Source organism: Pectinophora gossypiella, chromosome 1 (assembly GCF_024362695.1).
Source record: "Pectinophora gossypiella chromosome 1, ilPecGoss1.1, whole genome shotgun sequence".
NCBI classification, from domain to species: Eukaryota; Metazoa; Arthropoda; class Insecta; order Lepidoptera; family Gelechiidae; genus Pectinophora; species Pectinophora gossypiella.
In genome coordinates, this window is record NC_065404.1 from 12,378,708 (window position 1) to 12,392,174 (window position 13,467).

At 38.6% G+C, this 13,467-nt stretch overlaps 1 protein-coding gene across 1 annotated transcript; it reads left to right on the top strand.

Moving 5' to 3' along the window:
• The first annotated feature begins 2,285 nt into the window (after window positions 1-2,285).
• On the top strand, window positions 2,286-3,129 carry LOC126367621 (uncharacterized). The gene is made up of 2 exons (XM_050011271.1): window positions 2,286-2,770; window positions 2,857-3,129. The coding sequence occupies exons 1-2, from the start codon at window positions 2,454-2,456 to the stop codon at window positions 2,882-2,884; spliced, it is 345 nt and encodes a 114-aa protein (XP_049867228.1). The 5' UTR covers window positions 2,286-2,453; the 3' UTR covers window positions 2,885-3,129.
• Window positions 3,130-13,467: the final 10,338 nt, after the last annotated feature.

A 13,467-nucleotide genomic window follows, 5' to 3' on the forward strand; every position in this document is an offset into this window, starting at 1 on the left:
GCTGGGATTCGAATTTGTGATACTACTATGTAAGTCACGCGTTCTCCTATCATCATCATCATCATCATCAATTTAAGAGCCACGCTCTTGTCGGTGCAGCATTTTCCATGCTACTTTTCTCCTTCTTTCTTTTTCTTTCTTTTATTTGTTTTTTTTCTTCTTTTTTGGTTTTGTTTCTTTTTTTTTCGTTCTCCTATAGGTTCCTAAAATTAGAAAACAATATTCTAACCGTAAGTATAATCAGTCCCCATATAGAAAGGCAATTTGAATAAAATATCCAATTCAATAAGGAATAAAAACGATCAAATAAATTTTATTAACTATATTATTTCTGAAGAAAGTGATAAACCCGGTGTGAGAAGTATTTCAAATTGAATGGTTGAAAATGGAGGTGTGGTTCATAAATCGCGGGCAGGAGCACGAAAAGTTCACTTTCCACGCTGCATGTCATGTCCGGAATGAAGACATTCGCAACAAACGACCTTCAAGCACGTCAGCCCTCATGAGCTTAAATATTTATTTTATCTTGCATAGTATTCTAACTGAAGAAATGTTTGTAAAAGATAACCAATGTTTATGTTTCGATAAGTTTTTTATTAATCACCATAAAATGTCAGAGATCAACTAAACATAAGAAATTATTACCCAATTTAGTCAATTCACTGTTTTAATTTTTATTATTTCCTTGAAAAATAATAAAAAAAAATCTGGAGTTTTTACACCACTACGGCGAAGTAAAAAGGAAGGTTATGTGTTTGACAGGTATGTATGTACGCGCATCTGTTTTGAGGTCACAAATTTTGTTATAAAACCAAAATTAAACAAAATGCAAAGTGGCTAACTAATTAGGGAAACTTATTAGCCCTTATTAGCTCTGAACCGGCGTGCGTGTATGAAGCGATTGATGAATGTGGAGGAAGCAAGAGAAGTGTGTCAGGATCGAAGCAAATCTAATTCTATAGTCTCTGCTTACCCCGGTGGGAAATAGGCGTGAGTTTATGTATCTATGTATGTATGTATTAGCCCTTGATAACACAGTATAATGCTAACATGTGATCCTGATTACATTGTTGCTAGGTTCTGAAGATAAAACGGAAGGGTACTCGGCACAACGACCTCGACAGTATGAACCGAATGAAATGAAAAGTTATTCTTCTTCTTATTGTGTGGGTTGTGAGGTGGAATACCAGCCTCATCAACCCTAAAAATTAAAAGTTATTCTTCTTCTTCTATCGTGTGGGTTGTGAGGTGAATTACCAAACTAGTCATCCCTGGTGTCAGGGTTATTATTGAGCCGCCAAAGGCCCCTGACATGGCTCATGTAACGATTACTTACTTACATCAGTAACTAGTAACCGGGACCAACGGCTTAACGTGCCTTCCGAAGCACGGATCATCTTACTTTTGGATAATCAGGTGATCAGCCTGTAATGTCCTAACCAAACTAGGGATCACAAAGTGTTTTTTGTGATATGTCCCCACCGGGATTCGAACCGACCTCCGGATCGTGAACCCAGTGGTTGACCACTGGACAACGGAGGCCGTTATTAATAAGCAAACTTAATAATTTACCTACTTACAACGGTAAGTAGCAAAATGTCTGTGATACTCCAGAGTTCGTCACACTATCTTGACACGCATCAAATTATTTTCCTATCTTTTAAGAATTGGTGGGCGCATAGGTATCGACAGGTATTCCATCATATTTGAAAGAAACAAAGTAAATGTACTTAAAACTTAAATCAGAAGGAAATTTTTAATAGAATATGATAAATTAAACGATAGAAAATTATGATGTAATACCTGTCGGTACCTATTGTTAGGTTTTCTGTAATTTTGTGCGAATTTGTGTTGCCTTCATATGGCAACACTAGGAGAAAGGGTATAAAAAGGCGTGTTTGTCTTTCATTGGGGCTTTTTTTGATTCGAGCACGCATCGAAGGCAGACGTACCATTTTGAACACGTGTACACTTGTGTTTGAGCACGCGTGCGTTTTGGAAATTTAGAGTAAGTAACCAATATACTTATTATTTATTATTTCAATGGTTGTTTTATTTATAGAGCATGTACCTGAGGCAGCTTTACGTATATCCAGGTATCCGTATGTTAGTTAATGATCATGTTACCGTGGTCTTATTACATTTCAGAAGTGGGATCGTATCCATATGTGTTAATCAGGATACACCGTTTTTGAGATATTTTACTTTGGAAATATATCTGTATAAATATATACATATAGGGTTGTCTGAAGAATATTTACATGTTCCAATGTTTTCGAGTTCCAGATTATGCCTCTTGAAGACGAGATCGTTCCACGAAGACGACTGACGAGACGAGCCGAGCCGAGCCGAGCCGAGCCGAGCCGAGCCGAGCCGAGCCGAGACGAGCCGAGACGAGCCGAGACGAGCCGAGACGAGCCGAGCCGAGCCGAGACGAGCCGAGACGAGCCGAGATGAGCCGAGACGAGCCGAGACGAGCCGAGCCGAGCCGAGACGAGCCGAGACGAGCCGAAACGAGCCGAGACGAGCCGAGCCGAGCCGAGCCGAGCCGAGCCGAGCCGAGCCGAGCCGAGCCGAGCCGAGCCGATACAAGCCGGGAGCGCAGCCGAGCCGAGCCGATACAAGCCGGGAGCGCAGCCGGAGAGAGAGCCGGGAGTGCAGCCGGAGAGAGACGTCGCTTCACGCGTCGGCACAACGAGCGACACAGCCAACGACGTCGCGGCGAAGGGCAGGAGGTGCGACGTTCGTCGGCAGCTAAGGGAATAGAAAGGTCAGATAGCCCTACATTTTCATCTATAGATGTTCTTAATATTGTTGAATCATTAGTTAACTTAAGATCTTAACCTAATCCGAAAGCAGTCGCCACATCACATCCTTCCAGTAGTATTATGAACCATGTTACCCGAATTTGGACCCTCATCGAAAAGTCAAAAGATTGATACTTGGTTAAAGAAAGTTAATGAGTGTGCCACTGTTTACGGATGGGATGAGAACAACCGTTATCCACTTCGCAATGCAGAAACTGCAGGAGTTGGCCAGAGTTTGGTATGAAAGCTTCAATTCTATTTTGTACAGCTAGGCAGAATGGCAGCAAAAGTGGTTAGACGCATTTCCTTTTGAACATGATTATGGCCAATCCCTGGAGGATACGCTTAGGCGAAAGAGTAGGTTTGGTGAACCGCTAGAGGTTTATTATTATGAAGAATTAGCCATCGTGAACCGGTGTGACATCGAAGGGAAACGAGCCGTGGACTGCATTATCCACGGATTAAGTGACAAGACAATTAGATCCAGCGATAAGCGTTACGATGTACGCAGCCTGATCAACTCCATTTTCTGATGAGTAATAAGGAGAACCAACCGCCGCCCGATCGCTTTCATTTTAATAAAACAAAGTAGTCGACTGAATCCACAGCGGGAAGTAATAATGACAATAGGGATAAATCAGTTAAGACTTCAAAAAAAAAATTCAAGTTACAAATTATTTTGTTTTAACTGTAGGGAAAAAGGTTACCCGTATCTTAAATGCCCCAAACCTCTGGTCCAATGTACAGGATGTCGTAGGTTCGGTCATAAAATGGAAACTTGCAGTCCCTTTTTTTTTGAAAACCGTGATAATCTAGGTAACATTCCTAAAATCATGCGCATACTTACCTCTAAGTCGGGCTCAAAATATTTCAATACAGTTAGGGTAAATGACACCTCTATGATATCGTTTATAGATTTCGGTAGCGAAGTTTCGCTCATAAAACAAACAACGACACTGATTTTGGGGTAGACTTGTGATCAACCCCCGACTCCACTAAAAGTTTTGGTAGTGATTTTATTTTGTCCATGGGCAGGACACAGGTTAATTTATGCATCGACGGTGTTAGTGCGGATGTTTTGTGTCACGTGGTTGACAGTAATCTGCTCAATTGTCCGATATTAGTAGGACAGTCCTTCACCGAACAGAAGCAGGTGCTGGTATTCAAGAATGCCAACGAATTGAGGTTTTATTATGATGATGAATTCCCTTTTGCTAACGGTGGTAGTGGTGATACTGCGAGTGTAAAGGTCGTCTCCGCTTCATGCGCAAGATTGAGTGGAGAGGCGATTATCAGAGCTCGTACTGATGTTGTGATTAATTGATATGTTAGGCTTAGCGGAAGAGTCGTGGGGAAGCCAAACCGAGAATTCACGATAGCCGGCGGGTTATACAAAGTAGAGGAAGGTCAGCTCTTTGTTCATATTACCCCATTGTCAGCTTTTGTTATATTGATGAAGGTGATATTATAGGTAGATGAAATAGAGTTCAGATTGTCAATCATATTTGTACATCACCCACAGACCTCGTTGGCGAGCATTTAGGTATAGAACCTAAAGATGTTAACTTTAGCAAAAACGCTTGAAGAGCCACATAAACGACGTCTATTTTAACATTTTGAACGAATACAAGCATTGCTTCGCGCAATCATTAGAGGAGTTGGGATGTACAAATATGACTGAAATGAAAATTGAATTGAATATTGAGCGTCCTGTGGTTTACCGGCCTTACATATTGTCGCACAAGGAACGACAACAAGTAAGAGAAATGGTTGGTGAGATGATGAATGCGGGGATTGTACGAGAAATTGTATCGGAATATGCGAGTCCAATTATGTTGGTTCGTAAGAAGGACGGTAAACAAAGGCTCTGTGTTGGTTATAGGTTTCTGAATTCAATGACAGTTAAGATAAGGTACCTGATGGCAGTGATTGAAGACGAGATTGCTCGATTAGTGGGGCAGGCCTACTTTATAACTTTGGATCTGGCATCTGGATACTACCAGGTGCCTATTGCAGAAGAATCGAAACCCTTAACTTCCTTTATCACCCCAGACGACCAATATGAATTTAATCGTATGCCGTTTGGGTTGGCTAACGAACCAGCTGTATTTCAAAGGCTGATGAATAAGGTATTGGTTTCCGCTAGGTTCTCAGAAGCTACTGCTTACATCGATGACGTATTAACTTACGAAAAGGATGTAGAAGAGTGTTTGGATAGGTAAGAAAGGGTTTTACAGTTGATAGAAAAGGCAAGCCTAACTCTGAATTTGGCAAAATGTAATTTCTTACAGCAGAATTATTAACTATTTGGGTTATGATATTAGCGCTACTAGGGTGCGGCCGGCTGACAAAAAGACACAGTCAGTGTTTGATGTTCCTCGTCCCACCAGTCCACATTCCGTCCGCCAATTTCTGGGACTAGTAGGATATTTTCGGAAAATTTATAAGGAATTACGCGTCTTTATCACATCCGTTGAATAAGTTGCTCAAGAAGGATGTGGAATGGTGTTGGACTGAGGAACAAGAAGCCGCATTTGTTGATCTCAAGAGTAGTCTGATAGATAGGCCAATCTTAGCCATTTACGACCCGACCGCCGAAACACAGTTGCACACTGACGCCAGTGAAGTGGGCGTCAGTGGAATATTGATGCAGCGACGTAATGGAAACGACACCTACCATCCCGTAGCGTACTATAGTCGCCAGACATCTCCAGAAGAGAAAAGGTTTATAAACTTGAGACTCTTGCTATAGTAAGTTCGCTCAAAAGTTTCGGGTTTATCTTCTGGGTCAGAATTTCAAAATCATGACCGATTGTAGTGCGTTGCGCTCCATGCTTTCCAAACGTGATTTGGTTAGACGTATTGCCCGCTGGTGGCTGTTTTTGCTTTTTGAATATCGTGCTGGCACGAAAATGTCGCACGTGGACCTTCTATTTCGGAACCCAATTGAGGATCTTAGTTCAATGGAAATTGACGCTGGTCTTTACCCGACGGTTATGTCAATCAATGAGGGGGACAGGTTGTAGACTCTTCAATTAGGTGATAGTGAACTGGGTCGCATTCGGGAATTTCTTACCACTGATATTGATGCAGATGGGTCAAAGTACATAACAGAAAACTAATTCAAATGAGGGCCTATTCCACGTAAACGAAAAGTCGAGGTGCCTTTTCACACCCTGTACATCAATCACCTTGGACCTTTTTGTGCGATCAAAGAGAGGAAAACTCTTACCTATTGGTAGTCGTAGATGCCTTTACGAAATCTAAATTTATCAGGCCAGTCAGAAATACCAAAAACAGTTACAACAACGCGAGAATTAGAAGATATTTTCTATACATTCAGAAACCCAGATCGAATGATTAGCGACCGCAGTACTTGCTTCACATCGTACGTGTTCAAACGTTTTGCTCGGATAAAGGTATTAGACACGTGTTGAACGCAGTTGCAAGTCCTAGGTCCAATGGACAAGTAGAGCAGTGTAATCGCACGATGTTAGGGTCGTTAACTGCGCAAAATCTTAATTTTGACAAGAACGTCTGGGATGACAAGATAGGTAGAGTCCAATGGGGCATGAACAACACCCGTCGGAAGACAACGGGACGGACTGAGGTAATGTTTGGACTTCAGATGGATGCGGAAATTAATCCTATGTTGAACGAAATAGTATGCGAAACGCAAAATTATACTTTATTGTCAGTTCGGGAATCCCTTAAAGATGTAAAAATTGACGATTCAAAGTGTAACAATGTTACCTACTGAATAAACATATTTTTGAGTTTGAATTTGTTGGGATTGATGACTACTTCATTTAACAAATCGAATGTCACCCTGGATTCACGTTAATGATGATAAAGAAAGTAGTGATGAAGATGACTGATTGTGTCATTATTATATACAATCAAAAGAAAGTAAGTAGAGGTACTGTTTGTTGGATGAAACTGTAAGATGTGTATTTAGTAATAGCTTGAGAAGGAGGGCTCATAGCTATTTAGTTAAGGTGACTTTCAATTTTGTGAGGAGGGTTTGTATACGATGGTTACAAGTGTGAGAAAGAAGGTTCACACTCAATTGCTTTGCAATAGTTCGTGAGAAAGAAGGGTTTGCGAACTATTGCCAACTTGAATAGCTTTATAATGTTATGATTATTTTAATTATCGTATATAAGAAGGAAGGGTTTGTATACGATAGTTACAAGTGTGAGAAAGAAGGTTCACACTCAATTGCTTTGCAATAGTTCGTGAGAAAGAAGGGTTTGCGAACTATTACCAACTTGAATAGCTTTATAATATTATGATTATTTTAATTATCGTATATAAGAAGGAAGGGTTTGTATACGATAGTTACAAGTGTGAGAAAGAAGGTTCACACTCAATTGCTTTGCAATAGTTCGTGAGAAAGAATGGTTTGCGAACTATTGCCAACTTGAATAGCTTTTTAATATTATGATTATTTTAATTATCGTATATAAGAAGGAAAGGTTTGTATACGATAGTTACAAGTGTGAGAAAGAAGGTTCACACTCAATTGCTTTGCAATGGTTCGTGAGAAGGAAGGGTTTGCGAACTATTGACAACTTGAGTAGCTTTATATTATGATTATTTTAATTATCGTATATAAGAAGGAAGGTTTGTATACGATAATTACAAGTGTGAGAAAGAAGGTTCACACTCAATTGCTTTGCAATGGTTCGTGAGAAGGAAGGGTTTGCGAACTATTGACAACTTGAATAGCTTTAATGATTAGAAAGAAGAGCTGATGTTTCACCCCGTAAATGTGATTATATGTCGTTGTACTTTTAGATTTTAAGTGAAGCTTTGTAACTGTTCTCGATGAGTGTGGAATCACTTGGCCCGCCGAATGTTAGGTTTGAACATTAGACGTTTTGTCTACGTGCATGAGGACATGCACGACGTCAGGATGGACGAATGTTAGGTTTTCTGTAATTTTGTGCGAATTTGTGTTGCCTTCATATGGCAACACTAGGAGAAAGGGTATAAAAAGGCGTGTTTGTCTTTCATTGGGGCTTTTTTTGATTCGAGCACGCATCGAAGGCAGACGTACCATTTTGAACACGTGTACACTTGTGTTTGAGCACGCGTGCGTTTTGGAAATTTAGAGTAAGTAACCAATATACTTATTATTTATTATTTCAATGGTTGTTTTATTTATAGAGCATGTACCTGAGGCAGCTTTACGTATATCCAGGTATCCGTATGTTAGTTAATGATCATGTTACCGTGGTCTTATTACACTATACCACCACGAATTCTTAAAAGATAGGAAAATAATTTAATGCGTGGAAAGATAGTATGACGAACTCTATAGTATTACAGGCATTTTAACCAATCCGTTAAGCCGCACTTTGTCCGACCAAGTAGTTAGTGCCATATGAGTCAAATCTGCAATAAGTTACGTCAAAAAAAAAAAAAAGAAAGTTAAACCGCACGTATCGTAGTCGAATTCAACAACATGCTCGGGGTAAATCCGCACCTATTATTTTCTGATCAAGCGGTCAATGTTTTAATCATTTATAAATGTAGGTACTTCTTATTTTAAAAATCAGGTCACTCGATAGAATCTGTAACATAGATCCGACAAACAAATACACGACAATAGTTATGCCGACAGCACATTGTATCGACCATCAGGATTTCGACATGACATCAGCTCGACAAACGACAGCATGACAGAACGTTAGCACGATGGAATTTTTGCCCGACGAACAATAGTGCGACACAACATTTTATCGACAAAATACATAGGATACTTTCTATGCTACAATTCCCTCGGGCAAAACCGCGGAAAACAACTAAGTAGTAAAATTTATTACTAACAAAGAAAACACAACTTGTAATGCCATCTATCGACAGTGACTTTGTAGTTTACCTAGTGTTTAATTGGCACAAAATTTTCACTCAAAAAGATAATTTGCGTTAAGCTTATGTAATACCATTCGCAAATTAACTAATAAAATGCCCCTGCATTCAAGCGAATTTAGTTTTGGCGAGCGATTAAATTGAAAATGTTTTTGTTTAGAAAACATAAATTCTTTGAAAAATGTGGGTAGGCCTAAAATAGTTTTTGTTGTGAGTTAACATCGAGCTAACAAATATGACTTTGTATACTTCTTTATGCTAATGCGAACTCACCAGCCACCATGGATTCTCGCTGTATTTTTCAAACATCTCAAAACGGAAAGAAGCAGTTATATCATAATGGATATCTGTATTGCTTTAACAGAAATAGAGGTGATTTGTTTTATTGGTGTTGTGTGGAGAAGAAACATTGTAGTTGTGGCGCGTGCGCAGTTACGACTAAGGTAGGCGAAGATCATGTTTTAAAAAAACTTAATGAAATTGAGCATCTTCACGAACCTCACCAAGAACGCGAAAAAGTTTTGAATGTAAGGGCGTCTCTAAAACGCAAAGCTGTTGATTCCTTGGAGAGCCCAGCTCAAATAATTCAGAAGCATATTCGGACTACTCCTACCAAAGTAGCACCGTATATGCCGTCAAAAGATGCTATGCGAATGATTATTCACAGAGAGAGAAATAGTATGATGCCTAAAATTCCACATGACCTGGAGGAGTTGGTATTACCCGATAATTACCAAACAATAGATGGAGAGCAATTTCTGATCGGACGTTACCACTGTGATAGCGAGACGGCTTTAGTATTTTCCACGAAAGAGAATGTATCTCTTTTACATTCGTCAAAAATATGGATAATGGATGGTACATTTAAGTGCTGTCCACAAAATTTATTACAGATTTATTCGATTCATGGTATTGTGGGTCCAAGCGAAACCAACCGGATTTTACCGCTGGCTTATGGACTTTTGTCTCACAAAACAGAGAATATATACTGCAAATTTCTCGAAATTATCAACAGATATGCTTACAACAAAATAAGAATAACCTTGAACCCACAGATTATCATGACAGATTTTGAGAAATCTGCTATTAATGCGGTCAAAAATGTGTACCCAAATAGTGAACAAAAATGTTGCTATTTTCATCTCACACAGAGCATATGGAAACACGTCCAATCTGCTGGATTAGCAACACAATATAAAGATAATTGTGATTATGCACATCGAATACGTCATTTGTCTGCACTACCTTTTCTACCACCTGAAGAAATCACGGCTGCGTTTGATTTCATAAAAAGAAAAATTCTCCCAAAGGATGCTGAGGAAGTGACGAAGTGGTTTTCTAAATATTATATAGGATCATTTAAAAATATGCCACAAAAGAATGAGAATGGTTTATTAAAACTAACAATGAAAAAAGTGCGCCCTGTGTTTCCACCGAGCATTTGGTCAATCTCAGATTGTTTGGATAAGGGTTTGCCTATTACTCAAAATCCTGTCGAGAGTTGGCACAATAGGTGGAATGGTCTACTGGGTCGAAAAAAAATGAATATTTACAGAACAATTCAAGAATTGCAAAAAGAACAGAAAAACACAGAATTTTATGTAGAAAGGATCAACGCTCAAGAAATACGACGAGAAACTAGATTTTGTTGAACACACCGTTTTCTTAGGAATTACTGTAGATTCAAAACTTCAATGGGGCCCACATATTGTATCACTAGCGGGCAAGCTAAGTTCAGCAGCATATGCCGTCAGAAGAATCCGACAACTCACAGATGTACCCACTGCTAGACTTGTCTACTTCAGCTACTTCCACAGCATAATGTCTTACGGTATTTTATTGTGGGGTCGAGCCGCTGATGTAGAAACTATTTTCATTATTCAAAAAAGGGCAGTTCGCGCTATTTATAATCTGCGTTGTCGGGACTCTTTAAGGGAGCTGTTTAAAGAAATAAATATACTGACGGTCGCAAGTCAATATATTTATGAAAACATTATGTATGTGCGTAAAAATGTATCTCTCCTTCCGAGAAACTGTGAAAGGCATACTTACAATACAAGGAATAAAAATAAAATTGTTGTTCAAAATTCTAGATTAAGTAAATTAAATTCATCTTTTTTGGGGTTATGTATACGTTTTTACAATAAAATACCAGATAATATTTTAAATTTGTCAGAGAACAAATTTAAAGCTCACGTGAAGCTTACTTTATGTAAAAAAGCCTATTATAAGCTTAATGATTACCTAAATGATAAAAATGTCTGGTATTGAATGTGTTCCTCTAGTTATTAAATAACTTGTAATGTACCCTCATTGATTTAAAAGATGTGTTGCTGTTGCAGTTTCTTGTCATTTCTTCTCCTCAGCCATAACACCTTGCGAAATGACGTAAATTCAAAAATGTTACATTGACCTTCAACAAGTTTATCCATGATAATTACGTTGAATAAATGATTCTGATTCTGATTCTGATAACGAAGAAAAATAAAAGCAGATTTTATAAAAAGTTACAACAACATTTGAATCAAAAACATGAAATGAATTTAAAAGATTTTTTGTCAGGATTGGCTTATATTTGTTATATAAAAAAATAGTACCTATTACGGAAAAAAATGCCTATCATTAATATCATTATTGTTATTATTTTGCTTTTTCTTTGTAAAAGTAGGCCATTATTATTATTTTGTTTTTTTTTATAAAAGTATTAAAAATATACAATTGTAACAAAATTATGTTAAAAATAAATCATTGATTGTTGATTATGTTGTGTTTACTTTGTTGGTAATAAATTTTACTACTTAGTTGTTTTCCGCGGTTTTGCCCGAGGGAATTGTAGCATAGAAAGTATCCTATGTATTTTGTCGATAAAATGTTGTGTCGCACTATTGTTCGTCGGGCAAAAATTCCATCGTGCTAACGTTCTGTCATGCTGTCGTTTGTCGAGCTGATGTCATGTCGAAATCCTGATGGTCGATACAATGTGCTGTCGGCATAACTATTGTCGTGTATTTGTTTGTCGGATCTATGTTACAGATTCCACTCGATAACTATGTTTAATTTAAGAACAGTTTTTGCTTTCGACAAGTTATTTTTAGATATTTGGAGACGACATAATCTGCAATCAATTTGCGTTGTCTGTGGGTTATCAGGAGCTTTATCAACTAAAAACACTTGTGGTGTGGTTCTTGTTGCGTCAACCAGTTCATAGGTTAAGAGGGTGAGAGAGATAGTGGTACAGATGACATAATAGTCAAGTAGGTATGTAGCAGGATTACTGGACCATTCTGTGGTGGAAGGTGGAAAATGTCTTTCGTCAAAGATCAAAAAAATTATTTATTAAAAATATTTAAAATGTTCGCCAATTTCCCATGACTTAAATAAAAAAACTTAAAGCCTGTAGGGAACATGCAATTTGACGAGCGACATGTGTCCCTGGAGACATCGGGCACACCGCACTTTATCTCGCATGTTAGCCATATAAGTAGTTGGAGAGAGACGCAGTCATCAGGCGAAATCTGGTGACGTCATCCGGTATCATCCGATGTCTCCGAGGACACAATGTCGCGCGACAATTGTCTCCTAGTGAGAACGAGGCTTAGGAAAGCGGATAATCAGGAATGACTTACGCATATTGTATGACCTTCGCCTGCCACCAGCGCGGCAGATTCGGTAGCTGGAACCTCTTCATCCTCTTGTGTCCCATCTCTCCCTCCACGCCCTCATCTTCTCCCTCCACCTGATCAATAAGAGGATAACAATTTGAACACATGCAATTTTGTTTATAACACGTCAGTACATGCAATACAAATGTCTATAGAAAATCACAATCAATCATATCAATTAATCATTGATCCGTGCTTCGAAAGGCACGTTAAGCCATTGGTCCTGGCTAATACAGTTTACTGATGTAAGTTAGTAGTCGTTACATGAGCCATGTCAGGGGCCTATGGCGGCTAATCCACCTCACAACCCACACGATAGAAGAAGATCACATCTAAGGAAATAATGAATTCATAATTTAAATAATTTGCTGCTTTAGCAATAAGGCTGCTTGTTGTGCCTGTCCTGATTTATTATAAAACATAATAGATAGGTTAGCTCAAGCCCTTGCTTGAGTAACGCAAGCACACACACGACTTGTGTGTATAATTTGTAGCCACATTTGGTAATTATTCCTAAAGATAAATAGACCTGTTGCCAAATTGCCAACGACCTCGACATGCCTCTCTTACTTATGAAATTGTTGCTAACAGGTAAATGACAGAGTAACAGGTTACGAGCCCATCACTTGATTATATTATTTTCGGGATACAAATAAAATACAAGTACTTACGTTTATTTTTACACTTCGTTTGCCTTTCCCATTGTCACCGTTTCCGGAATTATCAGCCATTTTTCACTTTTTATAGAAATTGTCGTTGATTTATTTAAAGATCTGATGATCACACAGACAATTTTGAAATTTAGCAGTTATCGAAAAATAGACTTTAGAATAAGCGTACTTTTAAATTTTGATCTAAATTAATGTTACAAAAAATTTGGAATTTTCGGATGGTTCTGACTGTCAAGATATATGACAGCCAAATGACAATAGGTATGTCAGTTTGGTATCATTTTTGCATAAAATACTTTGATACGAATTTTCTCGGGGTTGAGTCATACTTGTCGATGGTCACAGCAGAGGGATGGAGCCGCAGACATTCGACATTTAACCACAGACGTTTAATAAATGTCCTGTCTGTGGATGGATTCGCCGGAGGCATCGGAGGCATGCTCTATGGCA